The sequence below is a fragment of the Rissa tridactyla genome, chromosome 2 (genome assembly GCF_028500815.1).
Source record: "Rissa tridactyla isolate bRisTri1 chromosome 2, bRisTri1.patW.cur.20221130, whole genome shotgun sequence".
NCBI lineage: Eukaryota > Metazoa > Chordata > Aves > Charadriiformes > Laridae > Rissa > Rissa tridactyla.
Genome location: NC_071467.1, coordinates 115,619,671 through 115,640,157, shown reverse-complemented (window position 1 = coordinate 115,640,157; position 20,487 = coordinate 115,619,671). Strand labels below are relative to the sequence as shown.

The 20,487-nt window shown below is 44.6% G+C and overlaps 1 protein-coding gene across 2 annotated transcripts in view; it reads left to right on the top strand.

The window, feature by feature from the left end:
* The window catches only part of AOAH (acyloxyacyl hydrolase), an 86,680-nt gene that overhangs the window by 7,406 nt on the left and 58,787 nt on the right, over window positions 1-20,487 (top strand). For both annotated transcript variants that reach the window (XM_054192537.1, XM_054192536.1), the window contains exons 3-5: window positions 9,121-9,216; window positions 13,775-13,835; window positions 14,939-15,038. In XM_054192537.1, the coding sequence (XP_054048512.1) occupies window positions 9,121-9,216; window positions 13,775-13,835; window positions 14,939-15,038 (257 nt within the window). The remainder of the gene's footprint in view (window positions 1-9,120; window positions 9,217-13,774; window positions 13,836-14,938; window positions 15,039-20,487) is intronic.

The following is a 20,487-nucleotide window of genomic DNA, read 5'->3' as shown; positions in this document are numbered from 1 at the left end:
GGATCAACTTTGATTACAGCTAAACCAGTGCCAAGCCACAGCACCTCTGTTCACTTCACCAACATTACTCAGTTTACTCAGCGGCAAAATTTGCCCTGGTGATCAGTAATAAAGATTAAATTTGACCACAACATTTTTTTCCTGTGATTATACTTTGGATAGAAAAACCACAGGCATGTGACTAGTGCGGTAGAGATACTAAAGCGATGCTTAAAATGGGAATATTTTCTACAGGGATTCATATTTTTCAACAACTGATGGTAAAATTTTCATTTTTCAAGATCACCCCAAGTCTTACTGAAAGTTTGTGGCTCTAAAATGCAAATACATACATTGATCACAATAAAGAGGTATGCTTCGCATACCTACATATATATAGGTATGTGTGTGTAAATACCCATTCGTATATATTTGTATGTGCATTTGTATACCTGAGTAGTCTTGTACGTTTTACGTTACTGATGCTTGCTGTTAGTTTTCTTTTATAATCTTATTTGTTTAGTATTGACGGTCTGTTTGGTTGCCGATTGCCTTAATGTGTGTGCCTCCCACTCTTCTTCCTATGTTAGCCCTATACAGAACTTCAGAAAAACCTGCTTATTTTTAAGGCAATCACTTTCAACGGTTTTAGGAACTGTATATCTGAAACTATTGTGCATTCAGAATTTAAAAATGGTAAAACCTTTGTGACAAGGATGAAGTTATCCAGATGCATTAACTCCTCCTGCCACCATTCAGGCTTCAGTAAATTTTGAATACCCTTTCCCAATTTGGAAAATAAAAATATGTTAATGGCACACATACACACATGTTTTTTTCTATTAATTAATGCAGAAAGCATTTCCATTGGAAACGCCTGGGGTTACAGATTTTGTTAAATAGGGCTCTTTAAAGCGTAATGTAGAAAACACTAGGGATACATTTGGCTGGCAGGTATGGATACCAGAGTCTTCCACTAGATGGAAACTGAATTTTCTGTACCAACTTAACTGTATTAGAGTCCTCATCGGGTGTCTTAAGGAAACAATAATGAACAAATAGAGCTCTGGCGTTAGGGGTCTGAAGTCTCTCACTGCTATTCTGTGAACTGCAGAGGCATGAGCAACAAAAACGGTAGTTGATATTCCAGGGTTTGCTTGTTTTGTAACAGAGCTACAATACACTCAAAATACTGCTATACTGGTAATAGTTTAAAAATGTTTTTAGCCACTATACTATATGTAATTTTATGCCCAGTGACAGGTTTGGTAATAGCATACCATTCAGCATTTCCAAGATATTTTATGACACTTGGCAAATTTAGGGGGAAAAAGTCTTGTATATGCCAACATATTTGAATATGAATACCTATTATTATATTCTATCACTTCAGTATCTCTATGAAATACATTAACACTGTAAATGGAATAGGAATCAAAGTTTGAGTGAAAAGACTTTAACACACAGATCCCTTTCTAAATTAGCTTTCAAAGCAACAAATCCCCTGGCTGTATATGGAAAACAACTACCCTAACTTTACCTATACAAATATGTCATCTGAGCTGACTATTTCCATGCTGGAATGAAATCTTGAGGCTATAAAGGGCTGTTCTTTGAAAGTATCAGCTCAATGCTGAGAAGCAGAGAAAGAAGGCAAATTGGGAAGGAATATACAGTGAAAAAGAAAACATTCCTGTATCGTAACTTTGCCTAGCCACAGCCTGCCTGCACCAAGAATACCCACGTGCATGTCCCCATTGCAGAGGAGAAAACCTTATTTCTTCTTAGTTCCCCATATGAATGCTCTTGCTTCAAACAGGAATGTCTTGTTTCAGGTTGAATTGGATTAGATGAATTTAGCAAGAGGTGTTTTTTACTCTGGCACCTGCACGAGGAGTCGCAGTATCGTCTGCAATACACTTTGCTGTGGGGGACTCCTCACTTGTAGGCTTTCAGAGATGCACTGCAGCCCGTGATCGCCTGTAAATGGAAGAAGCAAAGACTGTGTTTTAGGAAAACCTTCATCTTCTGTATAAAACCAGGAATGCGATAGATGGGTTCTTTTTTACAGGGGTATTTCCTGCTGCAGATGATAGATATTTGAGGCAGAGGTTTGTCACTTCGCCAAGGGAGGCTCCAGTTCCTGCCCCACCGGGAGCGAGCAGGGTGAGCACAGCCTGGCTGGCAGGGTTTGCAGAGAGCTATTTGTGTCCAAGGCCGCTTTGTTTTGGCTTATTTCCTCCTTTCGCTTCAGGGGGTATGTTTAATTTATGGCTGGGGAACAGCGATATGGCTGGAGGGGCGAGAAAGGTCTCCAGCACCCAAGAGTGTGAGCAAAGGCTGGCAAAGGAGGATGCGCCAGGTGCCATTTGACAGAGTTTTACTCAGACAAATATATCTGCAAATCTGAAACTTAGAGAGGCAGCTTTCACTATCCAGACACTTCTTGACATCCCTAGGTATAATTCTAATTATAGAGCCTTTCAAACGTGTGCGGCAGAAGTGGATTAAGTCAAATAGTCTGCTCAAACTGCCAGAGGCTTCACAGCTAAGAAATGAATTTCTCTAGCTCTGATTTTATTATTGGGGTACGATTTTTTTTTCTGTGCTTATTGGAAATGTCATTTTATTATTACATGCTTTTTTCAAATACATGGAGAGAAGTACTTCCTGACGTGTGAGTTTTCAGATTACTGCTGGTGAGCAAAATGGTTATGGTTTTCTCTTATCTCTTCAGAAATTAATAGCAGATGGGACAAACTATCGCTAAAAGAGACAGGCATTTTATTAACACCAGAGTCTAGTTTCTAATGGCTGGTAGGCATTATAATACCAATGGATTTCTTCCAGAGAAAACATCCTTCAGCCTGTCAAGGCACTGAAACCTATTATTGAAGTGTGACAGCAGAGTCAATTTCTTGAAACTTGTTTCTAAAGAAAATCATGTGCAACTATTAATAATTTAGAGCTTTTTAAACCTTTGATTATGAAGCCTCTCTAGATTGCCTTATATGTGCCCAGCTCATGATGAGAAATAAATCGCATCTAAATATCTACTAAATTAAAAGCAAGCAATAGTTGCTAATGACTGTCCAGATCTGGAAGTGCTTTACTACTGATGCCGGAACATTAAAAGGTTTATATTCTCACACACAGTAATTAAAGCAGTGAGATTTCTACAGTCAAACAGCTGATTTCCCCCTGTCCTTTTTAGTTAAATAATTATTCTCCATGTTTAGCCATCAGAATTAAGATCCATTAAAGGCTAAGATATCTGGTTAGCATTTTCGATAGTGCAGCCCTTGGGAAAAGGACTTGGGGCGTTGGTTGATGAGAAGCTCAACATGACCAGTCAATGTGTGCTTGCAGCCCAGAAAGCCAACCACATCCTGCCCTGCATCAAAAGAAGAGTGGCCAGTGGGTTGAGGGAGGCAATTCTGCCCCTCTACTCTCCTCTGGTGAGACCCCACCCGGAGTACTGCATCCAGCTCTGGAGCCCCCAGCACAGGAAGGACATGGATCTGTTGGAGCAGGTCCAGCGGAGGCCCACAAAGATGATCAGAGGGCTGGAGCACCTCTCCTGCCAGAGGACAGGCTGAGAGAGCTGGGATTGTTCAGCCTGAAGAAGAGAAGGTTCTGGGGAGACTGTATAGCGGCCTTCCAGTATCTGAAGGGGATCTACAGGAAAGATGGGGAGGGACTCTTTATCAGGAAGCGTAGTGATAGGATGAGAGGTAACGGTTTTAAACTGAGAGAGGGGAGATTTAGATTAGGTATTAGAAAGACATTCTTTACTGTGAGGGTGGTGAGACAGTGGAAGAGGTTGCCCAGAGAAGTTGTGGATGCCCCATCCCTGGAAGTGTTCAAGGCCAGGCTGGATGGGGCTTTGAGCAACCTGGGCTAGTGGGAGGTGTCCCTGCCCGTGGCAGGGGGGCTGGAACTAGATGATCTTTAAGGTGTCTTTCAACCCAAACCATTCTGTGATTCTATAATATTTGGTGTGCAGGGAGATTTCTATTGATTTTATTAGAGAGTAATGGCTTCCTATGTTGCATGAATTCTTTTTCTGCCACTAAATCCAGAGGAAGATGATATATGTGATCAAAAAGGGAGCGGGTTTTTAAGAGTGAGAATAGTCTGAGTTAACTGTAATTTATAGGCGCTAGCCTCTTGAGGTTCTACCTATAGCCCAACACAGGAGAAAGCTTCTCCTAGAAGACCAATCTGACTTACTGGGGGGAGCATATTTTTATCCAAAAAAACGGGGAGCCTGGGTGGGTTATACATCCTGGACTACAGCAAATCCCCTTAAACATTCCTTCTCCCTCCTCCCAGGGTTCCACCCTTTTCCTGAGTAATTTACAATCTCCATCCCAAGAGCTGCTTCTGATGACACCAGTCTGAATGAAAGGCTTTGAGGCGAGCAGAGCCCAGACATAAGTGGCCATCCCCTGGGGCGTGGCCCATGGCAGAGCACTAAGAGGTGCCAGCAGACCATGAGGAGTAAAGAGCGGTGGATCAAGGGCACCTGATAAAAGCCTGGGTAGATGGGGGAAACAGAGGGGAGATCATCTGGTGGCACCTGTTGGTGGCACATGTTCCTGGGGAGCACCTTTCCCACCAGAAGGTAGAAAGATTCCCCAGATTCGGGTCCAGAGACTTCAGCTGCGGTGACTGAGGCTGAGGACGTCCCAATTGGAACTTCAGACCCCTCTGAAAATCAGTCAAGACTTTCTTTATGGGCTTGTCCCGTGAAGCATAGCATTTTATCTGGAATAAGTGCATTTCTCAGGGAGCATTTTGAATAACCAAGGTGTGGTCTGCAGGTGCCCAAGGCGGGGAGGGTATAATAGCGTGACCAGAAGCGTCCTCTCTCTGATAGTAAAGACTAGTTTATGAGAACAAATACTTTGAAGTTCAGCTCTGTGGGTTTTTCCCAAGTAGTCAGGCTATTATTATTGCTATTTATATTCATATAACATCTAGTAGCCCAGGGTACTGCATTAAGCACTGCACAAACTCAGAGATGTCTCCGTTAATTCTCACATGAAGAAAATCTGCCTTTGGGCCTGGTTCGATAGACACAAAAGTGTCTGACTTAATCAACATGAAAATTTTCCATTTATTTGCTGGGACACCACTCCATGAGTAGGGTTACCTGCGTGACTGTGTTTGTGATTAAGAATTCTGTTTCTATTCAACAGAGCTGAACCAAAATAGCTATTTTTTTTCCCCTCGCCCTCTGTGGTATTTTGACAAACATGAGAGAGAAACTCATATCTTCAGTGGACACTGTCTTCTTGTATAACAGAGGAAATGGAAACACCAGGGGTATTTTTATTCCCAGCCCAGCTTTTTGGATTTCGAGAACTTGTTTATCCACAAGCCCCTTTCTCTGCACCGCCTCTACTGGAGGCGAGAAGACCTCACCGTGATAACGAAAATGAGAGTCATGGGGGCAACGGCTGAGTCAGAGAGAGAGAGGGACCTCTTTGCACCCCCATCTTGAGATGAACCATTAGGCAAGCTGCCGAGCCTGCCCCTGGGGTGAAGAACTCTCTTTCAGAGTGAAAGCAGTGCACCGAGGTGTGTCAGGCAAACTTTTTCCTCCTCTGCTGCGTCATGAGCTGGTCTCTCCTGGTGTGAGTGGGAGGGTCGACTTATTGCGTCAATGTTTTTGTCAGGCCAGCTTTTGCACTGAAATAAATTCTGTCCTTGCAGCGCTGGAGCCAACTTTTGGGCACCCGAGGGTGCCGTAACTGCAAGCAGAGACACTGCGGGGGTTGATTTCTGCTCGTGGCTGGAGCAGACCCACCACGACACAGGAAGCATGAGCCCATGGTGCTGGTGGTGGGGTGAGGCAGGCAGTGTCTCACTCCCACCAGCCACCGGCAGCACTTTGCAAGCTTCATTGCGGCATTGCATGGCACCTTCTGTACCCATGGAGGATGAGGGGGTGCTAGAGGCAAGGGAAAAGAAAGCTTAGAAAGCTGGACCCAGCTAGAGCCCCCGTTCCCCTGCCGCTTGGCAGGGATGCCCAGCAGCCAGGAAAGGGGGACAGGGGAGCTGGGGACCAAGAGAGAAGGACTCTGTCCTCTCTGCGAAGTGTGCTGGCAGGCCCCGGCTGAAGGTGCACCCTGGGTTACACAGCACAGGCAAAATGAGCGTCATTTCTCTCTGCTGCAGTCAGCAACACTGTCAGCTCCCTGGTGTGACAGGTTGCTGGGCCTCAGGAACATGACAACCCAGTTTTCACCTTGCCCCCACTGTGTCTAAGCTCATGCCTGTGCTCACAACGGGGGCTTTTCCCTCACTTTGCATCCAGGCTTGCAATTTCGTGGTCTGGTCAGGCTGTCCTACTCCTCAAGCCGCATTGGTGTCCACTCCATCGCCCACTTGTCCCTGTGCTCAGTTCTGCTTCAGCCTGTGTTTTGGGGACTATCTGCTCTCCCAGCTCCTCTGCCCGCTGAAGCATTTTCCTCTGCTAACATTGCTAACCTCAGTGTCTTCTGAGTTTCCTTCTCTCCTCCTTGTCTTCACCCCTCATGGACTCCTGGACCCATGTCTGCTAAGCACTGGCACATCCTCATTTGTAGCTTCCTCAAGCTCCTGGTGCAAAGGAATGAGAGATAAAACAACAAAAGCTGTCTCCTTTAGAAAATATCAAAGGACTAGCTCCTTCCTGTCTTTCTGCTTGAACTCCTTTTTTGCCTTTCTGCCTTCTGGACAGCAAGATTGTTAGATGAAGGCCTGACCTTGCTAAGAGGAGAAAGGAGGGCACAGAAAAAATATGTGGTTTTGTGGTTAAAGCATCATTTTGGTCATTTAATTTTTCTGAGTCTCTATCCACATGAATAAAACAGACATAGAAGGCAGGGGGAGCATAGTTTTGGTTGTCTGTGGGTTGCTCATGTGTGTTAATAATATGGCCTTGTAAGAACCAAGTTATGAAATGCCTTTTAGGTGCGTTTCCAGAGTGTTCCAAGGATGTGCACTGCCATTTCAGCACTGAGTGATGGAGTCAGTCCAGTGTGGCTATGGCCACGCTACCCTTGAAAATAAGCCAGGGTCGATTTTCTGTCTCTGGGGCCAGTGCAGGGCATGGTTTGCACTCAAACAGTGAAGTCTCTTGCACCCATCAACTCCTCCTCCCTTGACTGCATGTCCTCATCCAAATGTGCTCTGGAGACTGGTCCTTAGCACAAGCACAAGCATTGCCTCGGCCGTGGCATGGGATAAGGCTGTGCTAAGGCACCTGCCAGGGGTTAAACAGGGACTAGGTGGACCTGGGCTGTTCTTCCAGCCCAAGTCCTGAGCATGCTTTGCTCTCCACCTCGGATGTCCACTTTGGTTTTAGTTTGGGTCTTTATTATTCTACTTTTTTTTTTTTTCTTTATGAGCTATTGTGTTTTAATTAACTGTTAATTCCATGGGCTAGCCTGTGACTATGTGGACAGGGGCAGGGAGAAGAAATAACTTGCTTCAGGGTTTTTTTTTGGTTGTATCTGTCTCCATTTGTTCTCCTAATCTTTTAGGCTGACTGGAGGTAATGGCTCTTAGCAAGCTTTATAAATCATTCTGTAGAGGACTTTGAGTGAACGTTTTATTTAATAAGTATGGAGAAGTGGGCTTTTATCCCTGCAAAAGAGATGGCAAGTTCACTCTAATTTCCACTGGATTACTGTATTTGGAGTAGAAGAAGTAATAGAAGACTCAAAGATATTGGTCTTACAGCAAGTTCCAATTGTATTGCCTCCTCTTTGACTTGCTACTTGATCCATAGGAGCATCAAAGTTATTTATGTTGAAAACCAGCACTTTGATTTAATAGCACATAGGTAGGGGTACTTGGAAGGAATTTAAAAGCTCACTTTGAAAAGCTGTGCCAATCTGAAAACTTGAACGTTAATGTTCTTGAGCTTTGGAAAAAGTTGGATCTGCAGGCCCATCCTAATGCTGGAGCTCACCTCCATTTCTAGACTGTGTCAGAGCAAGTCCTGAGAGCTGAGATTTTTTGCAGAGGGGAGGAACAGCGTTCAGCTCCAGGGATTTCAAAGAGAAATCTTTACTCATGTTGCTGGGAACTGGCATCCTGGCTCCTTGTCTCCTGGCTGCCTGGGGTACCCACCTGACTATGTTGGTCAGACTTCGTATCACCAAACGCGGCTTGTTTATAAAATGGTGAAGCCACTGCAGAAAGAGAGAGCACAGTGCCGGCCTGTAGCAATTTAAACTTGACTTGAAATGAATCGCTTATGGTCATCACGTGGATTTTGAATGATTGTTACGTGGGGATCACATGGAACCTACTTCATCCCAAAAATGTCAGAAAAAATGCTGGACATCTCAAGGAACGCCTCACTATGGTATGCAAGCTCTTGGGTCTCAGCCACAGCTAGCCCAAGGAGCAACTAGGCTTTAGCCTTGCTCATACTCAGATTAGCCATGACAAGTCACCAGCTTTGTAGGTTGTCGGAAATGGTTTCTTTCCAACCACAGAAGGAGGGCAGAATGAACTCTGAAGACATTTCGGCTTTAGCAAATGCGCAGCTGGGCCCAGCAGCCCTGTGCCTGCCAAGCACCGCTGGGCTTCTGAGGACCGTCTGTGAAGAAACAATGCCACGGATGCTTTGTGGTGGTCAGCACATACGTCTCCATTGTGACGTCTCTTCTGCAGGCAGTCACACCCGTTTGTTTTTCAATTTTGGTAGCTCTCTATGTGGCTTGTGTGGAGGGATGTAGAAGTCCTATCAAGTACAGACCTGTGCCTTTTTTGTTGTGAGAAATAATGAGAGAGCAGGTGGCCAAGCAGGCAGTTGTAACGGTGGCTGTCCTCCCGGCTCCTGGATTTTCATCCTTGAAAGGACAGAAAATCGTTTTTTCAGGAGCAACACTTAGTGCTGTAAAAGCCAGGCTGTTCTGTGCACTCCTCTGGCATCGCCATTCTCTCTGAGATAACTTACTGGTTTTGAATAAAGACAGAAATTCACAGATTATTTTTTTTCCCCTTGAACACTCGTCTGCCATGGAGCATCTTGAGAAATGAAATGCCCAACGATGCCTGAAATACTTCTGTAGCACGGGGTGCTTCGTCACACTTCACAGATAACCGTATTCACTCTTTTTGTTTGTTTGTTTGAAGGGTGCGTGCTTGTGGTGTCTGTAATTGAACAGCTTGCACAGTGGCACAACAGTACAGTAAAGGCAGCCGTGGAGAGACTCTGCAACTACATACCTGGTAAGTACCAAATAATACGCCATATGTTATGCTGGTACTGCAGTATTTCTCTGTTAATTAAAAATTCACACGTGGAGCCTGAAAAAGCTTTATCCACTTCTGGTGTAGCATCTCAAATGAACGTAGCTGAGAGATAGCAAGGTGCCATCTGCAGGGAAGGCAGTGGCGCGGCTCACTTGGCGTCAGAGCTGGGATTTTGTCCCAAAGTTAGAGTGAATGGGGTTGTATTAAGCCCACACGCGTGTGAGCACCAATGCATGCCGACCCCTTCCCTCTGTTTCTCTTCACTTTGTCTCTTTGTTAGCAGCTTAAGAATCGATTCGCTGTATGCCCAGCCACTCCTCTTTCTTGTTGATATGGGTCTTTATAGCAACTGTGAAGATGAAAATGTTTTCAGCAGGTATAGGAAGCCGCTATTGTAAAAATCTCAAAGAGGAGCTGAGGTTGACAGGTGTAAGATGTGAGCGTTTGGTCTGCACAGAAAAGCTATTGAAATGTAACCGATGATAGAAATTTCAAAAGCGAGAGCTATTCCATATGAATATATGTAGACTCCCCTTTTTCTGCCCCTTATTTTATCTGCCCAAAGGAGCTTAGCTGTCCGAACGCACATCCTTAAATAGAGAACAGTTTGAATGCCAGAATAGCTTTGTGCCTCACAGACCAACCCTATAACTATTCAAGTAACTAGATTTTACATTCATGGTATCTTTTTAATGTTATGAATGTAAAAAGATGGCTTAGGATTCTTCATTAAAAAGTCATTTATATAGGACTTCACGAATTGTGTCTCTGAGAAACCATCTTGCTCTGTAGACCCTAGTTTCACAGAAGATGTGTGTAGAATATTAATTCCCTCCTTTCCAAGAGAGGATTTCCCGATGCAGGATGGGGCAGGGAGGTAATTGCTGGGATTCATTCACCAATAGAATGACGCTTATCTGATTTCTATTCCATAAGTCATATCCTCAGTGTTTTAAATTACAGGCACATAACCATGAAGTTACAATTAGAAGCACTGATCCTGCTATTAAAATACAATTTTCTTCTTTAAAATATGACATGCTAGCTCCATGTTCATGATTCACTCAGTGGACCTTATTCCGCTGACATGTCAAGATATTTCTTTTCAGCTGCCATTCTTTACACACATAAAATCCTATTATCCCTTTAGTTAAATCTGTATAATCCAGTTACCTTCTATGAGATGCACGGATACACCTAATGGAAAGAAACTGACCCTGAACTTGAAAGGAGTGAAAAATCCTATGGATTGTGTGGGAGCTACAGTGTAACCCAATTTATCCTCTCCCAGGAGGTGAATGCTGCAGCCCAGCAGGAACCTACAGCTTCCTCTTGCTGCTTGAAACAATAAAGAATTTTTGGATGCTCAAGAGGAAAAACCTACTAAAGCGGGCCATGCCATTTCACCTGAAGGAACAATTTCATTATTATACATGTGCCTACAATTGATTGCAAGAATAACAGCAACAAATTAACGGCAATGGGGCTTTTCCTAGGGCCAAAAAGGCAATAAGAACTCGTGTGTGTTTTTTTAAGGGCCTCCTATAATTTTAATTACAATCAAGTTGTGGTTGGATCAAGCCTTCAGTGAAGTTATATGATGTCAAGAACAAAAAATGTTTACAGAAAAAGAGAGAAAAAAGAAATCAGTACCCATCACTCCCACTCAATCCCATAGGCTATGTAGAAAACACAAAACACAATCCTTATTTATGTGGAAATACTTGCAATGTGTGTGATTCAAGCGACATGGCCGATAAACCTATGAAAATTAGAACAGTAACACCATGAGTGAAGGAGGCTCTTGAGCAGACAGAAAGGCCAGGTGTGGGGGAATGGGCAGTATTTACGGTGCACGAGATGTTGTTAGCAAGAATGTATGTTTACCTGGATACTGGCTGTCTGCCTGATGAAACAGAGGTGTCTGATACCCAAAACGTGCTTTCAGACCATCTGCCTCCAGCGCCGCCTCTGAGTCATGCTCTGCTTCTGTGTCGGCCACTGCTGTGCAAACACCTTAGAGCTCAAGTGGAAATGGCAACATGATTAATACCATCTTTCTTGCAAATATTTATCCTCTGGGTTTCAGCCAGAATTTGTGTTTCTAGGACTAGGAAGCTATAGAGGAAAACCTTCTGGACTTCTGTCACATAAGAATAGGGCAGTTTAGGGGATTTCTTTTACCTGAAGCAGGGCAAAAGCAGGTATACTCTAAATTTTCTTTAAATTTTCCAGCATTTAGTTTGGTTTAAGCTCTTCTCTTGCCCCTGAACACTCAAAGTTATTCATCATTTTCTCTCTCTCTCTCACCCTCTTTTCTGACTTACGCGGCTTCTTCCTAATGGAGCTTTCTCTCTGCAATATCGTCTCCTTGTGTGTGTTAGCAGAGCTGGAGCTTTGTGACAGCATGAATGCAGGCTGGCTTGGAGGGCAAGTCCTGCAAACAGTGCCCGTGGCTTGGGTCTGTTTTGCTGGAAGACAGAGCCTGGATGGAATCTGTATCCTCCAAGAGGATTCTATTGCGCTCAACGATAATTTTATGTTATTGCTGTTCTTTATACCACCCATCACTTGTTATGCCATGGAGTAATTACATGTCAAGCTTCCTATATGCATAAGGAAATCGGCGCCTAGAAACCAGCATGACCAGCAGACCCCCAACATCAGGTCCCCAGAGCTGACGACCAGCCAAACCCTCCCCTCCCTGCAGCCACCAGTACAGGTTATGGCAGCCAGCTGGCTCCTACAGGGCCAGAAACGTTATGGAAACCAGCTGGTTTGGGAAACTCATAAGGAGACCATCGCCCACGATGCACCAGGGAGGTGTTGGGGAAGCCAGACACCTTCTCCTGCGGGCTTCTATAGGGAGCCAGGTGACTCGCAGGCAAGCCTCATCAGAGGGTGTTTTAATCAGCAATGATACCAAACACAGGGTTATTGATGTCTGCAATGTCTTTCCTTTTAGGAGAACAAGAATAAAATCTAATTCTAGCCAGGAGACCAATTTTTAACTTGCAGATTGCTTCTAAAAAGCCAATAGAGAGGAGTTATGTGGCAAAGGAGGCAAAGAAATGAAGCTAATAACTTGATTGAAATAAAACACCTGGCATGGGACAAGAAAAATCAGCTATCGTAGTTACGGAAGCTGCCTGCAACACCATGTGAGTAGGAGGGTGTTGGAGAAATTATCTTTTTCATTCCCTGCTATGCCTTTCTGGTCCCAGTCCTCCTTTCTTGGGCACAGGTTGCCAGCCAGGGTGCCTTCAGTCCTGGCAGGAGAGTAGCTGCGGGAGCGAGAGCATACCCATGCCCACTGATGGAGTCTGTGCTGTGAGGATTTTTACCCTCCCTGGAGCAAAACTACCCACCGTGTATGCAGCAGCCACCCCTGCCCTTTGCATGTCCAGCCTGATGCTGGTTAAAATTGAATATTCAGCCCAGAGTTGGAGGGAAGCGGGCGCTCTGGGAGTTTCTAAGGCTTTTCTTTGGTAAACGTGAGGGCACTCTATGTTTTTTTCCCAAGGACAGATAGTTATCTGTCTGGGTAATGGAGGTGCAAGAGAAAACGACATCTATCAGGAATTTCAGGAGCTGCAAGTTTGTCATTGCCGCACTTGTGTGAACCTGCCTCTTCAGGACTTTTCACAACACCATCCCTGCCGAAACAAGCTCTGAGACCTCCTTTGCAGGATATGTGCAGGGTTAACCAGCTCTCACCTGTTCAGGCCAAGAAACAGGCAACTTTCCTTCGTGGGAACTATCAGACCAGCGCTACCATCAGGCCCTACCTGTATTCAAACCCCCAGTCTCTCCCACAACTGTCTTTGCTCGGTGGTTGTGAAATGGTGTGGGGACCACTTTTTTTTTACACCAGTACCTTAAAGAAATCTCTGATGAGCTGTCTTCCAGAGGACATGGAGGGCATGTTTCACCCCGATTAAAGAAAGCCACCTGAGCCAGCATCCTGAAAAGGCACATGGCTGTAGATTGTGAAAAGAAGCCAAACAAAAAGTGTCAAATATTTGTTTGAATGCAATTACTCCTGCGCAACTCCTGCTCTACACAAAACAGATTCTCTTAACTCACGCAACCCCCCTCCCCCCGCAGGAGCTCCGAGGCAGCTCTAGCAGTAGCATCAAGTCCTACGTCCCTTTCTGCACTTTTATTTATGTATTCGTTTTCTTCCTTCTTGCAAACCTACTGAGCTGTTTGTTTAAACAGCTTAGAAAAGTGCTGCGGCGTGTATGAGTTCTTTCAACTTTTCCATGATGCCATACTCAGAACATTTAACAAATGCTAGTTATCCTTTTTAGTCTTTATCACGTGGCTTCCCTAAAGCCAGAGAAGGGCTTTAGGCAAGGTTAAAATTTCGGGTTTTCCCATTCTCTGGTGCTATACTGAGGAGACAGATTCATGCGCCTTCCCCGAAGATAAATCAGTGTTCGTCTTAATGAACCAACTCCTGCTGTATTTTGACTGTTATAAAACCAGTTTCACTGTGCTCAGTTACTTTAAAAAAATGTATGTTTTCTAGAAAAACTGCAAGGTTTCTGTTACGTACTTGCTGAACTTTATGGACCACACATAGCTGAACTGTAAGTATTGCTGTGTCCTCTCAAGTCTTTGCTTATTTTGTTCCTTACATGTATGAATGTGCTGTCATGTTGAAGTGCAGGAGTTTGATTCTTAAAAATCACATTATTATTAAAGAAGAGATGCTTGAGAGTGATTCTAGTTTGGCGTTTGGCATAGCTATTCCTGAGTGAATAAATACAGGCTGCCACTGGTAACCATTTTCATACTCCATTTGAATCTCAGATCAGGCCCACCTGATGTAATTACTTTTTGAAATTCGGCTCATTTGGCTGAGGGAGGAATTCGAATAACCCATGTGTGCGAGACAGGTTCTACAGAGTCATACTACTGTAATACTTGGCTCTTGTTTTCCCTTCTACCTTTAATCAGGCTTTCTAATTGTCAGCCCGTACATGCTCTCAGCCCTGACCTTAATACACACTCTTGGGGAAGCCTACTAAGTAATGTAAGTGATTAATAAAATAAAATGTAGGTCATTTTATTCCTCTTTGAAAGTTCTTAGTTTAATTAACTGAGCTTTTGCTAGACTTTCTTCCTCCCTAGGGTTTTTATTTTTATTTTTAAAACTAGCCAAGGGACTGCAAAGTGCTTACAGGACTAAGAAGTGCTATAATCAAACATTTTAATTTAATTCCTGAGTAGCTCAGAGGTGTGTCCCAAAAAAGAAAGAAGCAATCCTAGTACTTGTGCTTGGTGATTAAAGGTTAAGGATCTTTGAAGGATTTCTGGTTATTTTCTTGAGTTAATGATTGAACATTCATATGTGCCAAATTGCATATGCATTAACTTTAACCTTTAAATCTTTGTCAGCCTTATGATTGATTAAAAAACAGAACAGTCATAACGTATTTGATTCAGGTGCTGCATAAAAAGCACGGTGCTTTTTCATCATTCTGGGATCCAATTTTAAATGCTGAATAGGATGCCGTGGCAGAAAATCGTTAGGACCCAACACTTTACTGAGCAGTGTTTACGGGCCACAGTAAAGGGAGCTGAGGTTATTGTTTGGCGTTGGGGAGAGTTAGCTTCCCATGAAAATAGCTTCTACTTTCAAGCACACAGAAGAACATAATAGTCTCTGGTTTTGCACCATTTCCTCCAGCATAGACAAGGAAATGAATGCCGATGTGGTCTGCCATTCCTTGAAGCTGTGTAAACAGGATCCAGGACAACCACTTTGTCATCTCTACCCTCCTCCAAAGGTGAGTTGGTTTTCCACTTTTTTCAAAGCTTCAGATTGTGGAAGGTCTTTTAAGCTGGAACAGAACACTACGGAGGCTTCCAGTGCACATGCATTGTCTGGGAAATAAACTTCAAGATTTTGAGAGTGTACACTTTTAGAAAATGTCTGTTTGAATGAAAGGTATATAACACGCGTTAGCTGTGCGGAGCATCAACAACACAGTTGTTGGAGAGTGGGAATTACAGGGCAAAATTCTCTTGTACCAGTCCGGGTCAGAGAAGAAGAGCAGGGAAAATTAAATCTCACTTTCTTCAGACCTTGTTGTTAAGCAACACAATAAGCCCAAAGCAGACGCTCAGCTGAGGTTCATCTATGCCACTGTGTTACCATGGCATGACAAGTTATCCCCACGTTGCCTGATCTACTGTGGCAGCCTGTGTAGGCACCAGTTACGTGCTGCAAACGCAGGGCAATTTGACTTTGATTAGTCTGCAGTGCAAGAGGTTTAAGCTAATGCGCATAATCTTTTGCCGCAGGCTGGAAACATATTTAGGTACCACCACTTTTGTGATGTACAGTTACTTGCTGCGCCAGGGTAACTTGATTGCATGTCCTAGACCTTTGCTACTCAGACACATACGTATTTGCATAGGTGTCTAAATAGATACAGTGTGTTTTGGGATTTCTTTGGTTGTGGGATTGTTTGGGTTTTTTTTTCCAGTCATCGTGCAGCCCTGGTCACGCTAAAACCTGTGAGTGATGGTTGGTTGTTTGGCAGTGTTGGAAAGCAAGTGATTCACTTAGGCATCTATTTTTTGGGAATTTTTTTCCTCGCATCTGGGTGGATAAAGATACGTTTGATTTCTAAAGGTTTGCATAAGGTGTTTTACGTAGGGCCTCATCCAACAGCCATTGTTAGTCAGAGCCTTTTTACAGGCTTCGGTGAGCTGTGGTTCATCTCCAAGATGGATTTAGTTCTGACAATATTAAGACCTGGAGAAACACTTGCCTTCCAAGAATGGCAGTAACATTTGTTTTATAGCACGTGTATACCCCATATGACTACTACACTCCATGCTACGCCAACATAGAGATGTATGGGTGTGCAATCAGGCAGGGGTGAAAGAGGATGAGGGCAAGCGGCAGAGAAGGGCCCACACTAACTTGACTCAACCAGGATGTTACCCAAACTTCACCAAACAGGTTCCTTTAGAAATTCTGAGTCTGAACTGGTAAAAAAGTTCATTAGTCCTTCCACCTTTCCTCAAGGTACATCAGAGCTACCCTATTGCAAGCTCTCGCTTAATAATTGCCAGGTCTTTACTCACCCCACAGACGTTTTTGAGTCTCCAGCACTTTCTGCCCTGGTAATTGCATTCTTTTTTTCCCTCCCCTGCACTTGTAAGAGCAGCAGAGACCCTGTCAGTGACTGTGGGACCTTTCTTTTTTCTTTTTTTTTCTAAATTAGGAGTTCTGAAGGTAAAGGTGAGAGTACAGCAAAGGCTGTCAGGCTCTCCCAGCCCCCAGCGTAGCAGGTCACCCAGGAGGACAGCAGGAGCTGTAGCAATGGTGGTTGCATGTGCACCGTGCTGCCAGACCGAGAGTTGGATTTTCATATGGACTTACTTCCTTGTGTGGGGGAATAAAGAGAAGTAGAAACCACCCTGCACCCTGACTTCTGCTGGTGGCAGAAGTGCAAGGTGCCTCTCGGAGTGAAAGAGGATGCAGGCAGTGAACTGCGCTTGGAGAGAGGGATGGACTCTCCGTGGCTGCACAGTGAGCTAGGCTAATGAGTCTGGAGAGAGGGGCCATTTAAACTAAGGTGGGTCCCGTGCAGAAATTAGAAGAACTGTGGTGAAATGCTCGGCCTATCAACTAGAGAGGACAGGCCGTGACACAGGGGGTTGCTGTTAAATCTTTGGTGAGTTCTTCCCATCTCTCAGAGCAGGTGTGGCGCCAAGCTGGTAACTCCTTCCACCTCCAGCAACAGTTCCAATGACTGCATTTTCTGCAAGGCAAACAACCAAAGATGGGGGTTTTTCTTGTTTTGTTTTTTAAACAAAATTTGGACTCTGATTTGCATGGCCTGGAGACTGTCCCTCTCAGTGAGTGGCTGAAGCAAACCATCTCCCTTCCAAGTGGTACTTAAATCCCTTTCTGTCGAGGTGTATTTGTTTCTTACCACGACTAAAGGAACTCTACCGACAAAATGATTTTTCTACCCCAACTGCGCCCTCCTTTTTAGCTTGCCTTGTGCCCTGAGAGAGCGTGAGGAGGCTGTGGGAGATGGGAGGAGAAGAGCAGCACTTAGAGTTCATGCTCAAGTGGTTGATAAATTGCCCGCAGTAACTCTGTGACAAGTCAGTCTGAGTGAAGATGAATTATGGGTGAAAAAAAAATAATATACAGTCAGAGACACAGATGCATAAAATGCAGTTTACCTCACATTTGCTTCTTTGGTTTGTAATTTGATTGATCACTTCAGTTATATGAGCCTGCAAATGTTGGCTCAGTCCCCTGCCAAGTGTTTGAACAAGACTTTAATACTAATGACTGTTTTGTTCAACTCTATTGATTTTCAGGTACCTCGTTTATTCATTTAGACTTTTGGATGCCCATTTTCCCAGAATTAGTATCATATTTGTACTGGCGAAGGGAGTAAAATAAATATAGAGTTACTTGCCCTTATAAGGCAGTACAATGTTCAGGTTTTAATTGCCTTTAAGGTGGCAGATATCAATGTGTAGCTGCTTTTTCAGTCCATAGCTTATTTTGTTCTGTTTCTGTGATGTCGCCCTAGTGAGATTGTGTGTCTCAGGGAAGGAAAAGCCCCTGCTTCAGAGGCCTTGCAAACTATCTACATAATGGAGACACTGCAAGCCGAGTAAATCATATGTGCGTTATATTACATACTTCCCTGGTCTCTGACAAATTAGCCCAAATTAATTTCTTTTGCCAACCTACCTGGAGCCGTTAGCAGTCTGTGATTATTCTAGGGGACTTGGCTCTAATTATTAATAAAAAATATTGCTCCGTTCGCACCGAGTGCAAGGCTGTCAGCGCGGAGCTGGAGGAGGAGAGCATCTAACCTGGGCGAGGGCGGCTCCGTTGCGGGGGCTCCCTGAGGACTTGGGAAAAGTGGGCTGCTCCGCTGGTAGGAAATTTCAGGGGCAGACCTGTGATGTTGTTGGGGAAGCGTGGAAGGGGCACTCACTGCTCCTGGGGATCGCCAGCACGGCCATGAGAGCAATGGGGTCCTGCAAGCCCCTAATTGCCACCAGTGGCCCTGGGCCAAGGCTGGAATTGCAGGTAGACGTGCATGCGTAGGCTCTCCCGTTGCATGTTTCTTGCCCAACAAGAGGTTCTCCTCCATCCTTAGCATGTGGGTATCAATGCTGGGGACTCCTTTGAGTCAGGTAGAAGTGTAGGCTTACCATAGGTAGCTGAAAACTGTGCAGTATCTAGAGCTGCTGTAATATGCCTTGTGGTTTAAGCTACATCAACTGCAGGTACTCCAAGACCGGTTGCAGCACCACTCCAAAACGCTGACAGTGGGTATAGATATCCAAGAGACCTGGTTTAGGATAACCGGATATTTTTTAGTCAAAAAAGATTTATCAGCTCACATGGTGGAGGGACTTTCTGCACCAGGTCCTGTGATACGGGGCATTCATCTAGCAAGCAAAAAGGGCTGAAATAAAGTGAGGGGGTTTAGGCACTGCCTACCAAACTCCCCTTCTGGCCCTGGGAGCAGACAGACTTGCAAGAGATTATTCTCTGCCTGTCTCTAGCTTGTTTTAAGCCAGCTGGCCTGTTCAGTTAAATGGCAACACTTTAATTGATTTTGTTAGGGCCAGAGTAATGGCTCGACTTCAGCACTGGAGTCCTGCTGCTGGCAATCTTAAACGGTCTGTGTTGGAAGGAGCTTGTACCCTTCTTTCTGCCTTTCAGAGTGCCTCTTCGGCTCCCCATCACTTTTCTGCTCCAGATTATTAGAGACCTTGTTGCTGCAGACTTTAGCTTAATCTCCAATAGTAGGATTTTGCTGGGAGTCATCTTATGTCAGCAAAAATGTACATATTTATGCTGATGTTATTTTATCTTGCCAAAGTAAGCTTCATTGCCACAAATACTCATGCTGGTTCCTGTCCCCTCTGTCAGTTCTTTCACCGACTTTGTAAAAAGCAAAAGCAATGTCCCTCATGGAGATTACTGCTGCCAGCCTGCTCTTTGACAAAGTAGGAGCCGAACAATCCTGGCTGTGAAAAAAACCAACCCTTTGGGGTTTCAGAAAATAAAAATACTCCCACTAGTTCTCTCTTTCCTCTCTCTCTTTCAATGAAAATGTGAACTGCTTCCCGGGGAGGTGAGGTAGAACCAAACTTGGGGGCGGGAGTACTTCTGCAGTACGAGCAGGCTGCCAGCCAAAGGTAGACCTTCTGGATGGGACTCATTTCCTTCTTTTGAGACCACAGACCATAAAGCAAGCATTTGGGAGGCAGGCTAGGTCCTGGGGAGCAAGATGCCCTCCTTTTAGCCTTTCTTTTTGGAAACAGGTAGAATCTACTGAAATGTGAGTTGTTTCTGCTGCAGTCAGAACTGAGCCCTGGAGAAAAAGCCTGTAGATGAGTGATAGCAGAAGACACAGTTTGGGCACTAGTTCTTCCTCTTTCGCTTGTTTCTCACAGTTTTCCCTTCTCCTTGTCATTGGCAGAAAATAAGATGCCAAAAAGGAAAACCCAACCAAACAACCCCAAAAAAACAAACCCCACAACCCCAGCTTTCCACCAAATAAACCCAAAGAAAACAGGGTGGCATGGGGTTTGCAGGATGCTGCGTACAGCTGTGTCTTACCCATGCAGAAGCTGCCCCAGGCAGGGCTCCTGAAAACAAGTGTGGGGCGACCCACGGGCACAGCGGCATTTGGGGGCGGGAGGCTGGCAGAGAAAGGTGTGAGGAAGAGGAAGCGCGGCTCGTGGATGCTGACAGTGTACTGCAGAGGCAAGCTGGAGAAAGTGAAGCAAAATGTTTCAGGCAGAACACACAGGGTCCAAGGCCAATAGAAACAAGTGGCGTAAACCGAGCAGAAGTCGGAGTAATTGCCCTGGGAGGAGAAAGGACCAAGTCAGACCTTGCGTGTTTTAGATCTGGGCTTGCAAGGAAGGCCCCTGTTTTGCGTCCAGAGCACATATAGTTTGGTTTGGCTGTCCGGTGCGATCATAAAGATTCCCTCTACAGCCTCTACAGGACAAAATGTGGGAATTGTAGAACAAATCCCAGTTTTGACAGTGCTGTTTAACACGCTCTGCAGCGTTTTGGTACCTTGGTATGCATACTCCCCATAAAAGGATGATGAAAACATGTTGGAAGGGAAACTGTTGGAGTGTTTTCTAAATATCTGCTCCCCTGGGAAAGAGCTGGCTAACAACGATGATAAATGAGAGACAATTAAAGTTGGTTTGTGCATT